The following is a 19837-nucleotide window of genomic DNA, read 5'->3' on the forward strand; positions in this document are numbered from 1 at the left end:
TTATCTCTTGGGTTGACTCCCTTTCATATAGATTTCCAATGCACAGCTCCTATAGAAAAAGCGTTTAGACAGTCGACGTCGACATGCCAAGCTCATTGTTGCTGAAACCTTTTTTTTTTTTCTGTGCTATTAATAGAGATCATGGCACATGTAGGATTTCCAGGTCTGTTGCGTGCAGACGTAAATCTAAAGGGAAAAGGGGGGGGGGAGGGATAGACAAATTCCGATTAGTGACGAGCAGGGAGACCTTGACCTTGGTGGACTGGTAAGAAACTCTGCTGTGCGGCATAGTACCTCATGGCTCCCGTGCAGTGCTAGTGACCTCAGAGATGCAATGGCGGCCTGGTCGTGCATGTATGCACGCTGGAGTGTCGTTCGGTCGTCTCGAAGTCCAGGGCTCATACCCTGCCAGCTGCCACGCCAATTCATCCTGCGGGATGTTTGGACCAGGAAGTAGATTATCTTCAACTTTGAAGGAACATTCAAAACATGTAAAATATTTTACAAACGTCTGACTGCTGCTAACGGAGCCGCGAACTTTCTTGCACGACATATGCGCCTACTCCTCTGACTACTACCAGTGTCGGCAACGGGCATAGTAATTGGGTCAGAATCAGCCAGAGTGAGAACCCTTGAACTTCCATTTCTTCACGAACAGCGCCATTCTGAATTAGTACGCTTTTAATTCAAAACGGCAAAACACTCAAAAGAAAAAATCTTAATTTTCATTCCTTTGATTGTTACAAAACTTCTACACTGAACAAAAGATTCATTCAAAATGGCTACAAAAACGAAATTGAATGTTTAAAAATTGTTTAATAATTTTATGGAAACAAAATTTCAGAGAAAATTGCTTGGCCAAACTGTAATAAGAAGCACATAGAAGAATTTCCTAAAAACAACAAATAGAATAAATCCACGAAACAAATACAAAATATCAACTGGATTCAATGAAGAAAACACAACTGAATTTTAAAATATTTTGGATTATTGACACAAAAAGAATCTAATTCTTCTTAGAAAACTTCCCATAACAACTACACATAAATTTTTTTTTTTTTTAATTGTATTACTAAGTATTTTAATTATACACTAAAGATTTCAATACTTAAAGAACAGGCAATGTAGAAAACATCTATGTAGGACTAGAACGTAGGACCTGAACGTAGGACCAGAATGTGGGACCTGAATGTAGGACCAGAATGTAGGACCAGAATGTAGGCCAACAGTATGGTCAAATATGTAAAACTATTTAATTTTTGTTGAAAGACTAAAGACATACTGCATGGAGAATTGCCTAAACTGAAAGCCTCTGAAACATTTAGCAATTCATCTCAGATACAGGGCAATTTCATTGACCCATCCATAGAACAAAAAAAAAATGTTTATTCAATTTCCTAAAAGTCTAACTTAGAAGAATGAATCCTCCTATTTAAGCTAAACTGCTTTGTAGTTTAGAATCAATCACCAAATCATTCTTAAGCTGGAATCAATTACTTCATAGACAAAATTTAAAAAACTAGAAACAATCACTGGATAGATCAATTCAAAGTCTAGAGCCAATCACATGACCGAATGATTCTAAGACTCAATCGCTTGTCAGATCAGTTCAAAGACTAAAACTTTGACTTTGCGCCTAACAATATCATTCAAACGTAACTAGTTGCTGAAAAATAAAATGTAAAGAAAATATGCAACATCAGTCCCCATAGAGAGAATGTCATATAAGTTGCAGCGTTGGAAAGAACATTATTAGCTAGACTATATACAAGAGAACACTATACTGAATAGTAGTCGAGGATGAGTAGTAAAGGAGAGGTCCCTAGTTCAAATCCTGGTGAAGACTGGGATTTTTAATTTCCGGATCTTTGATTGCCTCTGAGTATACCCAATGCTAATGGGTACCTGACATTAGCTGGGGAAAAGTAAAGGTGATTGGTCGTTGTGCTGGCCACATGACATTCTCATTAACTGTAGGACACAGAAACAGATGACCTTTACATCATCTGCTCCATAGACCACAAGGTCAGAAAGGGGAACTGAATAGTTTTTCAGTTGAAACATTCAATCTCAACTATTTCATATTCACATGTACTATGACATACACTGCATTCATTGTTGGAAGTTTTCACTGAGAAATAAATTAGACCAGTGATGCCCAACCTAATTCAATCTGTGGGCCAATCTGCCGACCATTTTGATTTCCAAAACTAGTGTCACGGGCCACATGATGGAAAAAAGATACAAAAACTTTATAAACTTGACCTGAAACTATTTTATTTCAAGCCCGAGGATCTAGTACTTACATTGAATTATCGGGATATTTAAATTTATTTTCTCTTTACACTTCAAAAAAAAAATGGTGTAAATTTTGTTTATATTTTGTTATTCTTGTTTTTTAAAAACAGCCACACAGACACTTTCTTAACAAAAACAAACATGTTGGCTAGCAATGGTATCATGTTCTACAAAAATGAGAAGATCCGTTCACTTTTCCTTGTAGATTCTTTAGTCCTATTTCATGAACTCACAAATGTTAAATGCCTTGCTAGTAATTTGGGTTGGGGGGGGGGGGGGAGGAGGGGGGATTTTCTATATTTTGTGCCGACATTTTGCCGGGCCGTATGGAAGCACGTCGCGAGCCGGATCTTGCCCGCGGGCCGTATTTTGGGAATCACTGAATTAGACAACTCTGACCTAATACTTTATTTGTTTTCCTATCTGTAACAGGGGCACAATCCCAATACTGTGATGTTTTATTGGATTAGAGCAAATCAATGACGAAGAAAGAAAGGTTGAGGCTCATTTCAAATCAATTGTCAAACTTTTCTAGAGTCAAAATTGAAAAAACAAAAACAAAAAACAGAAAAACACACACACTGCTAAAACATATTATTGTAGGAAACTTTTCTTTTTTTTTCTGTTCCATTGAAATGAAAAAAAAAATATTCAGAGACAAAGGCCAGCTTATGTCCAAAAAGTATTCATTTTAAGCTTGTAATATTTATTTTTCATATATATCAAAAACAAAGCAAAAATAAAATAAAATAAATGCCAAATAGCATTTTTTTGGTTGGAGTATTAGCTTCATGATAAACTCAGTTATCTAAGACTAGATGCACACTGTCAAATTAAAACAAAAAAATACAATTTGGCAGTACATATGGAATGACTCATAAGTAAATGCAGCATAGGCTACTGTCACAGTAAACAAAAAAACAAAAGGTGAACAAAAGGTTTGTTTCCCAAGATGGCTACTGTTGCCACAAATACTGATATACTTGTAAAAGGCAAAAATACTTGTTCATAAAAAAATCTTTACAAAAGATACTCATAAAGGAAAAAATGACTAGCCTCCGTGCCTAGGCCTACAAAGTAGAACGAATGGTGTCTGACTTTACAGGAGCAAAACATGTCAATACATTTACATACTGTATGAGCTATGGTATTGGGCTACTTCAACTAAGGCAAAATATGCACATCATTACAAACTCTCCACAGACATGCAATAAGTTGCTCTAAATAGATTTTCTATTCTTCAGAGTGCCTTGAACATTTGTAGTGGAAGGGTCAATAGAGATTCATGCATGGAATAAATAGTTGCATCTCAATAAACAAATCTATTCAGGACCGTCAAGTGACTAGCTTCTTCATCGAAGATAAATCATAAAACTATGAAAAAAACAAAATTAATGAAAATATGATAAAGATATTGTGACTAGAAGAACTACAGCCAAATGACATTAAGTAAACACACAGGGCGCCAGGAATCTGCTACAACTATTTCAAGTTTCCACTGGTTGCATTGTGATCCATTTGGATTTAAGACAGTTGACTGTTGAGTCTAATGCTCAAGTATGTTAGGACTGTCTCCACCAGGTTCACTTTAATCTCTGAGTTACATTTGCTAGAGCTACTGCGAAGGCTTGGACAGCAGTAAATGGATATTGGAAATCTAATGTGTAGGCATTGTTGTCGATGCGACCAAATTGCATAACCTGGGAAAAGATTTAAAACCAAAAATGAAATTTTATGATAAAAAATTTAATTTGTTACTAAAACAGAAAGCATACAAAATAATTGAACTGTTTTAGATTTGATATAATTGTTTTACTATTTGATTTGGATACAGAGAATTGTATTGACTTTAAAAATGAAACATAAAACACATGACCAGAAACAGAGATTGTGTACAGGAGAAATGGATAGAATGACAGGTTCACTTTGACAAAACCCCAATGTCTGGCAGCATACATGTTATCTACCTGGGATGAACTATTGACAACAGCCTTAATCTAGACAATGAGGGGACAAAAGGGATTGGAAAGACCTCTGCAGCGGTGGCAAAACTATCTGAGCAAGTCAAAGAAACTGCCAAAATGACCATGTCAAACAATGCCTGTGTAGTGAGAACTCTGCTATATGGTAGTGAGAGATGGTCTTCATACATGTATCAAGAGCATAGATTGAAAGTGAAGGTTCGGATTTCACATACACTTCAGACTTCACTACACATGCATAATTTGCTCCTTCCCTATCTCATAGCCGTAAAAAAGGGGGAAAGGTATGCTGTATCGGCTTGTTTTGTCAATTGAACTGAAATTGGAGCCATGAAGCATTCAACTGATCAACAGAACAATCCTTTAACCCAGAGCTGAGTTTGTCTCGGATCCTTAATTGTGACTAACTTATTTTCTGCTTAAGTTATTCATTAAGTATCATTAAGTATTGCACTAAATATGAAAGCTCTATTGATAATGTTCACATAGAATTTTCTTTCAATGTCTCAATTATCAGACAAGTGTTAATGATAATGCCCATGTTTTCAATTCAGATTAATTAAAGCGTGAATGCATTGTTTTTCCACATCTGATGCAGGCAAAGCGGACACAGTATAAGAAACAACTGACCTGTTTCCCTCTCAGTTCTATCTGAAAGTTTTTGGCAGACTCTTGTGTCACCCTGCCCCCGAAGTCCAACTGGTACACCTGACTTGTTTCATTCCACAGTGGGGCCTTGTTGTGCATGGTGAATGTCCGGGCCTGCTCCAGCCTGCCAGATGTGCTGTGCAGACGTCTCCGCATCTGGTTTAATGAAAGATAAGCAATTTTTTTTGCCATGAATTTATCTAAATATGTTTTTTTAATTTCTTATCAAAGTCATGTTGGAAAGCCTCAATTTAGGCTGAACCTAAACAATGCCTAACAGCATTTGACATTACATGATTTGTTTTTTAATGACTATTTGCTTGCTTGTATTATTAAAGAGAAGGTGTGGTGGCTGAGTTGTAAAGCTCTTGTCTTCTGAAGTGAGGGCTCTTGGGTTCAAGTGTTATTGAAGAGTAGGTTTTTTGAATTCAAGATTTTTAGGACACCCCTGATTCCACTCAACTCTAATGGGTATTTGATAATAGTTGGGGAAAGTAAAAGCAGTTGGTTGTTGTGCTGGCCACAAACACTCTCGTTAACGGTCAAAGAAACAGATGGCCTTTACATAATCTACACATAGATGGCAAGATCTGAAAGGGGAACTATTAACAAGACTAGAATGAAATCACTGTATTAGAATATCTGTAACAGAAGACTCTAAGATTTGTTGATTCCCAGGGAGTCCTAAAACAAGTTGATAACAAACATTTCAAATTGACTAATTACTGACAAAACTTTTAAACTACAAACTTTATGCACTTGTGTTTTAATTAAGAAAAAAAAATCACATTAGAATTAATTTAAGGGGAGACCACTCACTGTTATCAAAACAAACCTAGTTACAACATAGAAACTAATCATTATGTGGACTAAAATAATAATAACATAGCCAATCCCAATATGGTGTAATTAAGTGGAATCTGGAATTGACAGTATTCTTGAAAGGTAAAAAAAAAAATGTATATTGAAATATTCATCAAATATATAAATCTCCAAATTTTGTCCTTTTCTCGTTTTTAAGTTAGGCAGAGCTATACAGTTACAAAAATGATAGTCCTTATTTAATCATGAAAAAAACAACATGTTAAGTTATTTATTTCTCTGAAACATTTTGCAAATCCTTCAACCACCTATGATAAAAAAAAAAACACTATTTTTTTACCTTCTGTTTCAACTGAGCCTTTTGGAAAGCCTCAAGACTTTGATACTGATGAGAGAGTCTGACATCCTCTAGCCCAAGGTAAACATCTTGAGACGAGATGGGACTGTCTCGACCTTTTCTCCCAAGCAAGGGGCTCAAGTGTTTGCAACGTCCCTTGAGAATCTCCTCGTGGATGTTCTGGGCTGCTGGGTCAGGCTTAACACCAAAACGTATCGGCGAGGACGGTAGTGAGGCACTAGTTTGCTGGATTTCCAAGTCTGCAATATGATTCCCCAGATAGTCAGAGTTCAGAGGATAAGACCCAAGCAGATTTTCTGAGTGCCCTGGAGTTTGTTCAGGGGACGGGGAACTCTGTTCAGTGTTGATGGTCACGTGATCAGGGTTCTTCATGACGAATCCAGGCATAGACCTGAAATTGTGGGAAGAGCTCTGAGCTGATGGCTCTTCCGAGAGAATCAGGGTCAGTTTGTCAAAGGAAGTTAGATCTTTTGTCATGGCGGAACATTGCTGCGTGTCTGGGTGGTAATGGGTGCCGTCGTTATTGCTTGGAAGATGCTGTCCGTTGGACAAAGTCCTTTGGTTGTGCAGACAGTTGGCACAGATGTTTTGAGCAAGTTCTGATGGAGGTAATGGTGCTGCGACATCACTGGAATGATTGGATGATTGCTTGAGGGAATTCCGCTTGGATGCGACAGAAGCTGCACATTGTAGGCAGTGGGTAAATGAGCTGATGTTAGTTGGGTAACGTCCAATCAGTTTGGAGCCGGAGGCTAATACTGACGATGAGGATGACAACATTGGCACTGAAGTGGGTGTGAACAAGGAAGAACACTTGTCAGAGCCGGCTGCCTCTTTTTGGAATGTCTGGCAGTCATTTGTTTCAGTAATCCTTGAAGAGTTTTTGAGATTATGTTCAGCAACTAGACGAAGGTGCTGGTCACTGTCCATGGTGGACGTTAATGTGCAGTCTGTTGCGGCATCAGAGAGAAACTGGACAGGAAGACAAGCAGGACAGCCACTGGGCGAGATGGGAGCCCCAGTGTCCACGATGTTGTATTGAGCTAAATATAGCCTGAAATGAAAACAGATTTTCAGAAAACTTTTTTTGGTTTAAACATTTTCTCACAATGTTAACATTTTGTTAATTCTGTGCCTTAAAAAACAAAACAACAGAACAAAAACATGACAATAACAAAAACAAAATCAGTTTTCAACTATTTAATTATAAAGTTACCCTCATTAAATTACAAAAAGACTTCAATATTTTTACACAAACTGTTGGTCCTTAACAAGTAATTAACTTTGCTAGATGTACAAAAGTGAACACTTATATAAATATTTGCAACACATATTTAAATTAGTACAACTAAATCTAGTAGTCAAATGGGGTATGCATGAATGTCCCAGAGAAGAGCAAATAGGAAGTGTATGCCTTCTCAAACTTTTTGAGTTTCTAAACAAAAAAGTAAATATGTAAAGGGGTATAATTAGAAGTGTAAATGTTTTTATTATATTTATAGAGAGAGAGTAGAAGAAAAAATCTGTTCAGTTCATAAGTTTCATGCTTCATATTAAGTCTAGGCTACTTTCAAGAATTTATTATTGAATTATATATATAGAGAGATTTTCTGAAGGGAGAGAACAAACTGTAATAATAAATGGCTCCAAATCAACACCAATAACAGTAAACTCAGGTGTACCTCAAGGAACAGTCTTAGTTCCACTACTATTTTTAATCTACAAAAATGATTTACCAAATCGCATTAGTTCAGGAACAAAAGTCAGATTATTTGCAGACGATTGAATAATATATAGAACAATAAAAACAACACAAGACACAGATATTTTACAAAGAGAATTAGATGAATTACAGAAATGGGAATCAAATTGGAGCATGTCTTTCCACCCAGAAAAATGTCAGTCATAAAAAAACTAAAACAAATAAATTCCACTTATCTTATTCATGGCAAACCAGTAACACAGACTAAAAATGCAAAATACATAGGTGTTATAATAAATGAAAAACTGTCATGGAATCCCCATAATGATGAAACTATCAAAAAATCTAACAAAGCATTAGGGTTTATTAAAAGATATTTCCTTAAATCAAATAAGAACTTATAACTAAAATGTTATTTAACCTTGGTTAGGCCAATAATAGAATATGCATCCTCTGTTTGGGACCCCTCAACAAAAGTAAAACATTAAGAAACTGGAACAGACACAAAATAGAGCAGTGAGATTCATAACAAACGAATATTCACATTTGACTAGAGGAACACCTTTAGTAAAATCACTAAATTTAGAAAGCCTTCAGGATAGAAGACTTAAAAGTAAAGTAGCAATTATACATAAAACACTGAACCATAATCTTCAAATACAAAAAAAAAATTTAATAAAATACTCAGAAAGACACAAAGACAAAGGCACATTTCTCGTTCCATATGCTAGGACAAATTTGTACAAATGCTCTTTCTTCCCTAGCGCTATTATAGCATAAAATGGGTTGCCTGAGCTAGCCAGGAAAACCAGTGACTTGGCAGAATTTAGGTCATTGGTTAATATGCATGACTAAATGCATGACGCATAGGACGTAATCATCTTTTTTGAAGTAACTTCTGTATCATATAAGATAAGAAGATAAGTGTGCGTGTTCAATATTTTCATGATTTTTGCCTAAGGATTAAAATATTTTTTTGTACAGAGGAATTCAGTTATTTCTTGCTCTAAATAAGCTTCACTGGTATACACTGGACATCGGGTCATCAGATCTAAACAAGCCTCCCTGGCTTACACTGGACACTGGGTTATCAGATCTAAACAAGCCTCCCTGGCATACACTGGACATTGGGTCATCAGATTTAACTTTAAATATACTAAGACATATTTACCACTCACTTGCAATGTAACTCTTATTATAAATAAAATTTCACACTGACATATTAAGACAAAAATATATAAAAATAAAAACTTGATAAAATATAAATGCTGGTTAAATAAATAAATGCTAAATATATTTTAACTTAACAGCAAATGAACATACTCTAAAATAAGATAAAACAACTGAGTTATCTAACCTTCTATGCAGGTCACGACAGTGTGGGGCAGTAGGACTGCAGTCAGCTACCAAGTTGTTTTCAAACGGTAAATCTGATCCTTCTGTGGCACTGTCCTCAAGAAGCTTGACTGCGTGGGCTGCAGGATCGGCCCAACGTGACCCCACTCCGTCAACGAGTGCACCAGAGTCTACAGTCACATAACTGCTGCCTGTCGTATGCTGGTCCTTGGATATTTGCCCCAGAGTCAACTCCTCAGCTTTCATCACGCCCACCAACCCTGCTCCCCCTCCCGAAGGAGTTCCCAGGTCAAACTTTTTAAAGCCTGCCAGGTTTTCGTGTTTCCTGTTGCAGGACACATTTGTCAGGCCTGAGGGCAGGGCCTCGACTTTGTTGGTGCCAGGTGGGCAGTGCTGAGCTGAGTTGCCGTTCTGTGTGCAGTGGACGCTGGTGGCGGTGTGGCTGCTGGAATGACAATTGGAGACCACCCCGTGTTTGTTGTTGCTGCTGGTTGACTTGGGGCTTGGAATGCTGCTGCAACCACCACCGCCAGTAGCGTTGGTAAGGTTGCCGTGGTTGTGGCTACTGCTGTTACGTTTATGTATGCTGGCCTTGGGCCGAGCCCCCTGCACCTGGACATCACCACTAACCAAATCTGGTTTGGTCAGAGGTCCTGTCTGAGTTAATGAGTTTCTGACTGGAGACAGTGACCTTGACCTCACAGTCCCTGAACTCACCAATTTGCCCGTCATGTTGGTGAGTTCAAAGTTCAAAGGCTGGCTGTTCTCAATAAGTGATGTGTCTATTCCAGTCAACCTGAAGAAACACAAATGTAAACATCCTCTTATTAAAGGAAATAACAAAAAAATAGAATAGATACTTTAAAAAAAATACAAAGTTTATATTGAGTGTAATTGTATCAATGAGTTTGCATCAGTCATGTAATTAAAGTTGTAAACCTGTCTGATTAGAATATTTTTACCAAAGGTATTTGGTTAGCGCCATTTCAAGCTTTTTGCGTTCTCAATGTGCTATGATCCTATCACGTGTCTGGACCAGTTGGGAAAAGGGAGCTGGGGGTGAGGAGGTATCTGTGACAATGTTACTGTGAATGATTTTTTTAGTACATTTAAAAAATAAAAAAATATTTTATGACTTAATTCGAACTCAGAGCTCAAGCCTCCTCAAGGGAACTAACTCAACTTATACCACCACATCGGTAAAGTACAATTTCTTTCACTTGTACAATACCAAACAAAATAATTAATTACCAACATTTAATTAACTAACAGGTTAATTTTTAAAAATTGATTCTTGTTTCGTTAGAAATAATTGTGGAAAAATTTCAACTTGATCCGAGATTGGGTGTGGGAGAAATAACATGTACAAACTTTTTACCAGTCAGACAGAGTGAGTTGATATAAACTTTGTAAAAAAACAGAATAAAAGAGACAACTTGTCAAAGCTTATAAAACAATTATAAATTATAAAGCAATTTCGAATAAAGTGTCTAGCACAGAGAGTCTCTACCAATTTGTATTGACTATTACCTAAGCCCATTCTCTAGCAATGTTCCATCAGCCCTGATGATGTCATCAGTGAGGACAGACGGGGCATCATGTACGCTGACCTCTACTGTTTTCTTCTCTGCCGCCAGGTCCCCTTCACTTGCCCCTATAAAAAATGATTTCTAACAGTGAGCACCAGTCTATGATAAAAATGTTATTTTAAGAACACTAATCAATAAATGAAGATATACATGTATTTTTGTGAACAGCTTTTATATAGCGCAACTTTCATGCTTATAGCATTCTCAGAGTGCTATGGTCCTATCTCATCTGTGGATCAGTGGGGGGAAGGGGGTATCTGGGAGAAGGTTTCTTATGCTGCCATTAGGCATTTAGTAAACACAACTCTGCTAGAGTCTGGGTGTTGAACCTTGAGTCCTTTTAATAGGTAGCCAAGCCAAATTCAAGCCTACATATATTGGTGTAGCAAGTTTGAAAGTGGGTAAAGGTTAAATTGAAATGGGTCATGTTTCATGTGCATGTTTTTGTAGAGGAGGGGGTCAAGGTTGACATCTTGTCTGCCTGAAATACTATTGGTGACCTGGTGACTGTCAGGTTGTACTAGAGACACTAAAACAACAAGAGTCTCAATGGACCTCATTCACCAACCGTAAACAAACAACATTTAGTCACGTGATTATATTGATAAAACAAAGAAAAAAACTGTCACGTGATAGCCATTGTGTATTAAAAATTAGATCGTAATTTGTATAGAATGTTGTTTGTTTACGATCAGTGAATGATGTCCATTAACACATTGATTTTATTAGTCTTCTATTCATCTCTTTTACTCCAGCATCTTGTTGTGAATCTGACCCACTTTTGCACACAGTCCTGACGTACACACTTTCTTTGCTGTTCACTCAACCATGTGCAGTGAAGGTCAACTGGTCATTTCATACACAGACACATACACTGCACTACTAGCCAGGTCTGGCAGGGGTTCCTTTTTTTTAATCTATCTTGAATTATTCTTCTGAGATTTAAAAGATTTATCAACCCAAAATTATATAAATATCAATTCTCATGTGTATACACCACCTTAACTGGCCACTAAGCTACCACATTATTTATGTCTATCTTTCAAGACAAAATGTTCATGAAGACAAAAATGTTAATGAAGACAAAAATGTTCATGAAGACAAAAATGTCCACCAAGACGTTTGCTTACAAAAACTTTCCTCGTCATCACTTGCAGGAGCAGGTGTGAAGTTTGGGTCCCTTGACAATGTTTGTCTGGTTGGAGTGATCTCTGAGATGGTGATGGTCATCTGGCGGGGCTGCAGGTGCAGCAGAGAGGTCTTGTACACCACCTGACCCAGACACGCTGGTAGAGACGAGGCCAGGCCAGTGATCTGAAACTTGGTCCCCCAGATATTGGAAGTCACTTCAACTAGCCTGTTGGTCTAGAAACAAAATGAATTAACATTCTATATTATTGTTTGACAAATCACAAAGTAAAGTTTAATAAGAGCTCCTAAATTTTATGGATGCTTGCATTAAAAAGCAATCCTATAGAAATGGCTAAGAATATATCTTTGTTCAGCGTGTGTGACCTACTTTCATGCCAAATAAAATGTCGTAAAAAATTTGAAATTCAAATTGAAAAAGGTTTTGCAAGAGTTAATCAACATATTTATTTTGAGTGGTGCATTTCAGTTTCAAGTTTGAAAAAGATGGTCAGTTTATAAATTGTGACTAGCTAAAGGTGATGGATCTCTTCACATTACATTAAACAGACTTAAAACAGAAAGCAATGTCCTGATGAAGTATGATTTAAAAAAATTTATTCTTGTCATATTTTAAATGGTTTTTAAGTTTCTTTCTCAATTCATATTATTCGTCAGAAGGAGCTAATATCTTGTAACTGTGATGCCGGGGATTCTGTAGACATATCTCTAGATCTAAATAAGTTCTAGAGATTCAATAAACGAAGATCCTTCTAAATCAAATACAGAGCTTTAATTCAAAACTTGGAATTACAAAAAAATATAAAGTATGTTCAGAAATAAAACTGCATCAGATGAATAACTTCTTTGAAAGCTCAGTAATAAAATATATTCAGTAGATCAAATAAAATGCAAGACTTGTCACTGCAAGTTACAACTCAAAACAAAAATACGTCTTATCTCTATGAAATTTTCTCCACAACTAAAGTCTCAAGATCACACGTTTTCTTAGCCCCTTCCCCCAGACGCTTGTTTTAACCAATCAAATCATTTCCTGTCAGATGTCACGCTATCACCGGACGCGTGTCTGGGTATTTCTGACACCTGCACGTGGGGACGTTCCCTACTGGTAAAAAATTATACCTAGATTAATTACCCTAGGTTAGGTTTATTAAAGTTGATACGTGACAGCTATCCTATTTAATTTAACCAGTAGCTAACGATTCATACAGTGAATAAATGACAGTAGCTTTTTTGAATACAACATGTTATCTCTAGGTCAGGGACTACCTCTGGCAAGTTATCGTCGTACATCAGCTCATCCAACGTTCTAAATGTGATACTTCTGTTGACTCTCTCGGCGCGGAAAACTTTGTTCCGCCGTCTCCTCTGCATGCGGGGTGAGCCACACCCATCTGTGTATACCTCGGCCTCGGACTCTGAGCTGGTGTCACTTTCAATTCCCCCTGGTTGGGCTACTTCAGCTAGAAACAGAATAAAATTGGTTTAGACAAAGTACACACATACTCGTCAGCGCTGGTGTTGTGGTTGTTAATACTTAGTGGTGGTACATGTACATCTAGAGACCTAACATTCAAATGCAAAAGAAGATTCTATTCATAATAGTATTCAATAAAAAAATTTACGTTAGAAAATTGAATATGTAAAATGTCACACACTTGAAACAAAACATAAAATAAATAGTCATAAAGAATACTTCAGGCACTATGTAAAACAATAACGAAAGGCCAAAGTAAGCATGGAAATAAAGAAGATTGAAATTTTAGTTCTATTTCATATTCGTAAGTCTATGAATATGTAAAATATCACAAACTTGAAACAAAACATAAAATAAATAGTCATACAGAATACTTCAGGCACTATGTAAGACATTAAAAAAAAAAAAAAAAAAAAAAAAAAAAAAAAAGGAAGAGTAAGCATGAAAATAAAGAACATTGAAATTTTAGTTCTTTTTCATATTCGTAAGTCTATGAATAGATCTTGAAATAGCCCTGATTCTGCACAATGTGTAAAGTTAACTTATTTTTTAACTCCCATGAAATTTTTATGAGCTTTATTTAGCTCTTCAACACATTTTCAGCGTGTTCTGAGAAAAAAAAGGTTGTTCATAGCAACCATTGACATGTTTGATAATGTCATGTGTATCTGGAATACACAGGGTGCTAAATTTCAATAGCACAAACAGACTGGTTTCATCAATGGAACCAACCAGTCTTTACTCACTAGTATTGCTGATTGTATTGAAAACAAAATATCAATAATAAAAAGCAATGATTAATTATCAGTGAAAGTAAATGATTGAAACAAATTCTCACAAACTGAACAAAATATTCCATCAACAATGTTATTCCTACGTGTATCTGCCAGCTCTTACATTTGCCTGAAGATTTAATTTTTGGATCGTAGATAATAAAGTCTGGTCTCAGCTTGCTGGCCCTCTTGCCCTTCAGGAGCGGCACCAGACCTCCCAGATACTCCAGGTAGAGGGTATAGTGACCTCCAGACGTCTCCTCCCCATGACGTATCATGGTGCAGAACAGCCTCTCACCTCCAGGAGGTGGCGAGCAGACAAACTCTCTCAGACGTAATGGATCAGGAATGTAACTCTAAAATTAAACAAATAATAATTTTGGCTTATAAAGAGATTTGAACCTCTAACCGTTCAAACTGGCAACACACTCAACCACCTAGCCTGACATGTTCTATCTTTTCAAGCCAAAAAAAAAAGTAAAGTTCCCTTTCCTATAGGACAGATGATGTTCATCTGTTTCTATGGCCACAAGCACAGTACCCAACCCCATTTACTTTCCCCCAACAAAAGTCAGGCAACCATTAGAGCTGGATGGGACTCAAGACATAAAAAAATGAACTATTAGGGCAAGAAATAGATTATAAAATATATATGTACTGTTTCATAAAAATGTGTAAATTGATATTCTCTATAAGACCCTATCATACATGTGCTACTTAGGTTAATCTCCCTTTCTTGCATTTATAAATATACTTTGTATTCAACACATCCATTGAAAAACATTCCTTTTCTCCAACAAATGTTAAATACCCCAAAAGACTGGGTGGATTTTAAATTCATGATTTATTTGAAATTCTGAATTTAAAATCTCAGCTTCCATTGTTTTCCTAATTTAGCATTGAGGCACTGCCATCATGCCTTTTTTTTTTATCAAGCAGACAAATTTAATTTTTTAATTTCAAATCCCTTTGAAAACATAACCTCATTAAGGTAGACTAAACAACAATTTCAGCTTAAGACTTGTTTCTGAAATCTATCTCATAACCTGCAATCTGACAAGTCATGATCATCACATTAAAAGACCTCCACCCAGTTCTAAATATTTTGGCGATTCCTAGTTAACCTTTTGAACCTGCCTGCATATCCGGGCATGCTACCCTGCATCATAGTGGCGCCCGGGTGTAAACGATCGTAAAAGGAAACGATTAGGCTAAAGGGTAGCAAAACAAGACTCCCGTGGGGGTGCCTAAGGGGGTGCGAGAGCATCCTCATTGCACTGTGCGGAGTTTTAAAAAAACTCCCACAATCTTGTCACAATCCAGGCGCAAGGGGCCGTTACATAAATGGCGTGTCCCGCACAGTTAGCCTGGTACAGAAAAGGAAAATGGCATGGGTCTTAGTGTACGCGGTCTCTTGCCGCAAGTCTGACCCACCCGTCAGACAGAACAGTGTACACTGTTCTCATTCAGGCCGGTGAGAGGGAGCTCTTGTTCACTTTTGCTGGCCTAGAGTTCCAAGAGCCGAGGGCTTAACTCTACCTGACAGTTTAACCCCTAAAATGCGTGTGGCAGTCTAGCCTCTAAACACCAGAATTGTAATTCCATTTTGTATGCACTCTTTGTGAAACAGCTCAGCATTTAAAGGGTTAAGAAGAAGAAGAAGAACCCGCCTGCCAGATTTATCTGTGTGCACATAAAAAACCCATGACCAGCCAGCCATCTGTCTTGTGCAACTTGCAGTCCGTAGGACCTCAGGGGACATTGGGACTTAAGGGGAGATAACTGGGGGTAACAAATGGGTTAATGAGGCCTTTGCTGAGTACACCCACAGTAAGAAGTCAACTGTAACATGCAACAGCTAATGAGAAAGAAATTCAGCAACACACTAGGAAATGTAATCACGTTAATTACCCAATGCTTATAATCAAGTTAATCACCCAATGCTTATAATCACATTAATCACCCTATGCTTATAATCACGTTAATCACCCAATGCTTATAATCACGTTAATCACCCAATGCTTATAATCACGTTAATCACCCTATGCTTATAATCACGTTAATCACCCAATGCTTATAATCACGTTAATCACCCAATGCTTTCTTTCAAGCATTTGATAGTCAAATAATTTATTATACAAACAAAAAATTTGCTCTGCTCACTACAAATTCTTTAGAAAAATCCTTACTTTAATAGTTGGCGAAAACAAAGCTTTGACTCCACATTTTAACCGCTGTGGAATGGGCAGCCTCTCTACAGCTCTTTCTGTTCTGACTGTCTGATGGACCACCCGTTGGCACAAGAACTGCAGTGGAGCCACCTGCTTACTGACCCAGGCCACATACATGTGACAGCCGGCAGCTAGGAAAAGTCGTTTGTCATTATGACCCCAGGTCATGGCTGTCAGTGGCTTACCCTGAGAACATAAAAATGCATAAATAACTCAAAGACTTTAGATAACAAAAATTAAAAAAAAAAAAAAGTGTATAGTCTAGCCGAAGCGAAGCAAAGTCTATTCACATTCGTATTCCTTGTATGGTTCCAGGAGCCCCATCAGAACTGGTTAAATCAATCCTGACAAAATTAAATTAATAAATTTCAAAACAAGAAAAGAAATTAGGAAAATATTCTTGTTTATCTTTAAACAGCTACAGTCCATGTTATTATTTATTCATTCATTAATCATCCACAGGCAGAGTCACAAGATGAGTTTCTTGTGATGGAAGACAACATTTTAAACTGTCACAAGAGACTGTGTGTCAATCTTCCTTATTTTCTAGGGCAGTGTTTCTCAAACTTCTACCAGTGGCACCACCCTAAGTGAAAATAAACACTTTAAACTGTCACAAGAGACTGTGTGTAAATCTTTGTACAGGTTAGATGTTACTTATTTTCTAGGGCAGTGTTTCTCAAACTTCTACCAGTGGCACCACCCTAAATGAAAATAATTTCAGTCATGCCCTCCCTGAGCCAGCTTGAGACCTGGGAGGAACGCTGTGAGATATTAAGAATGCAATGAAAATACAAGAAACTTTTAGACGTATCGTTATAACACACTTGTATGCGTAAATTATTATTATTAAAAGTGAAAGCCACCTTAACTTGCGATATATATCTGGATGGGAGTGTCTCTTCAAAATAGGGCTCAAAATTTACATAATGAATGTTCAATGAAGCAAATCAATTAAGTATATAAAAAAAAAAGCATTGCTTCCTCTCTATCCACCTATGTGGCCTGGGGAGGGGCATAAGCAACGAGTCTCTGGGAGACATCTAGTTGTAAAATTGAGTTGTATTTTGTTTAAATTGTTGAAGATAATAGGTCAAGTTTATTCATAAGAGTTCAAATCATTTTTGCTTAAAAAGAAGTTTGTTCAAGAGTTACTCAACTTCAGTATCAAGAAATGAATGTACCTACAATAGTTTAGTTGGACTAGCTTTCTGGAGGTAGAACTTAAGGGCAGTGTATCAACAGCGATACAAATCAAAGATTTACAAAACTAAAATTCACCTGAGATGGGATAGTCACCCAGTGAATGAGACTGCCATCTTTGGAATAAAAATGAACTTCATTACGACACTGGAGGTTTGGCAGACGCACAAAACCACCCACAGCTAAATACTCTCCACAGTTTGACCAATCAATTTTTATGCCTGAAAGAAAATGAGCCAAATTAAAAAAAAAAACTTTTTAAAAACAAATTGAAATCGCATCCATTATTTTGACTCAATCATGCTATCATTTTTTTTTGTAGATCTAGTCTAAGAATGATAAATTTGTGTGATTGGAAATATTTTTAATTGTTTATGTTTAACAATGCTTATAGCATTCTTAGTGTGCTATAGTCTAATCACTTTTGTGGATGGACCAGTGTGATTGTGACGGCTGGGGAGGTGGTATTCTTTTTCTTCTTTTAGTCAGATTTTGCAGACTGTGCCAAGGAAAAATAATATGCAGTTCTCTTCAGTTGTTCAGCACTGCCGTACAAGGTGTTTGTAATGTTGGACTGTGGTGGTAGCAGGGTCTGCTCAAGGTAGATCAGGATGAGGCATTCAAAGCGGAGGGGAGTATCTGGGAGAAGGTTTATGTGCTATCTTTTAAAAAAACAGTTTAAAAAATTCCAACTCAAGCCACCAGCATGGAAGGCCAACCTTTTAGCCACTGAGCTATCCAAGTATTTATAAAAGTAGAAAGTTTTATAGTCTAATGTTGGCTAAAAATTGTTTGCAAACAACCTTATTCTCTCCACAAGACTTATCTATATATAAATTAATTATGAATAATTGATTAACTAATTTTTTTTTTCAATGATTCATCGACAATGCATAATTGTGGAAAGTTTCAATTTGATCCGAGAATGGGAAGTGGGTAAATAACATGCACAAGATTCCACCCAGATAGACAGATAAGCTTTGTAAAAATGAAAATAAATGTACAACATAGCCAATGTCCAGAAATCATGGGCACAATATTAGCTGAACAAAATAATAAAAAGAAGGATTTTGAAAATTTTATGGGAAAAAAAAAAAAAAAAAAAGAGATAATTGCATTCTCAAGTAGGACGAAATAAAAATGTCTCTTTAACTTTGCATGGATATCGATAAAATTCAATTCTTAAACAATTTTTTTTATTTTTTATTTCTGTCAATTATTAAAAAAAAAAAAAAGGAATCAAATTATCTGAAACAGAAAAGAAAGAGAAAAAAAACAATAAAGCAACAGGGTACTCAAGGGAGATTATTCAAAGTTAACCACAAGATTGACAGGGGACTATAAAGGGAGCAAAGCAGATTAATGCTCTACAAGAAGGAGAGGATCATTTCAAGAAATAAATTATTAAATCATTACGATATGAGTGCCAGTGAAAGGGGAGGCAAAAGAATATCCATTGAAATTATCTGGTAGATTCAGCAATGGACTAAATGATGTATGTTACTTATCTTATCGAATAAAAAAAATATGCTATAGCTTGTTTATATTAAAAAGACGCAAAAATAAACATGTTTACAAATCAGCCTGCATATATGATCAGACTATATAGGCACAAGAAGTCCCCCACCTCCACACACAAATACTTATCACTTCCCACGTCAAAAACATAAGTTCAATAATAAAATGTTTGTAAAATGTTTTACTTATTTCGGATGTTCCTTCAGAGTTGAAGATAATTACTTCCTAGTCCAAACCTCCCGCAGGACGACGGGGGATGGGAGCGGGCAGGGTTTGAACCCGGGACCATTGATAAGTCCGAACGACAGTCCAGCGCGCAAACCGCACGACCAGGCAGCCATCCCTAGCAAGTTACACATTGAAAAATTTTAAACAGAAACGGGTATGTGAACTATTGTCGTAGAAATCAGGTGAACAAAGACAGTAGTGAGACAAACATTGGTTCAGTGAGACAAACATTGGTTCAGTGAGACAAACATTGGCTCAGTGAGACAAATATTGACTCAGTGAGATAAACATTGACTCAGTGAGACAAACATTGGTTCAGTGAGACAAACATTGGTTCAGTGAGACAAACATTGGTTCAGTGAGACAAACATTGGCTCAGTGAGACAAATATTGACTCAGTGAGATAAACATTGACTCAGTGAGACAAACATTGGCTCAGTGAGACAAATATTGACTCAGTGAGATAAACATTGACTCAGTGAGACAAACATTGGTTCAGTGAG

General features: G+C 36.8%; 1 protein-coding gene across 2 annotated transcripts in view; it reads right to left on the bottom strand.

Annotated features, from left to right (window-relative positions):
- Positions 1–796: 796 nt before the first annotated feature.
- Positions 797–19837, bottom strand: part of LOC106060626 (tubby-related protein 4-like) — a 141245-nt gene continuing 122204 nt past the window's right edge. For both annotated transcript variants that reach the window (XM_056032842.1, XM_056032840.1), the window contains exons 8-17: positions 17667–17809; positions 16344–16571; positions 14279–14510; positions 13174–13367; positions 11886–12120; positions 10697–10820; positions 9168–9962; positions 6091–7162; positions 4911–5084; positions 797–3998 (exon numbers count right to left, since the gene is read on the bottom strand). In XM_056032842.1, the coding sequence (XP_055888817.1) occupies positions 3882–3998; positions 4911–5084; positions 6091–7162; positions 9168–9962; positions 10697–10820; positions 11886–12120; positions 13174–13367; positions 14279–14510; positions 16344–16571; positions 17667–17809 (3314 nt within the window). In that variant the 3' untranslated portion in view covers positions 797–3881. The remainder of the gene's footprint in view (positions 3999–4910; positions 5085–6090; positions 7163–9167; positions 9963–10696; positions 10821–11885; positions 12121–13173; positions 13368–14278; positions 14511–16343; positions 16572–17666; positions 17810–19837) is intronic.

The sequence above is a fragment of the Biomphalaria glabrata genome, chromosome 6, assembly GCF_947242115.1.
Source record: "Biomphalaria glabrata chromosome 6, xgBioGlab47.1, whole genome shotgun sequence".
Classification (NCBI taxonomy): Eukaryota; Metazoa; Mollusca; class Gastropoda; family Planorbidae; genus Biomphalaria; species Biomphalaria glabrata.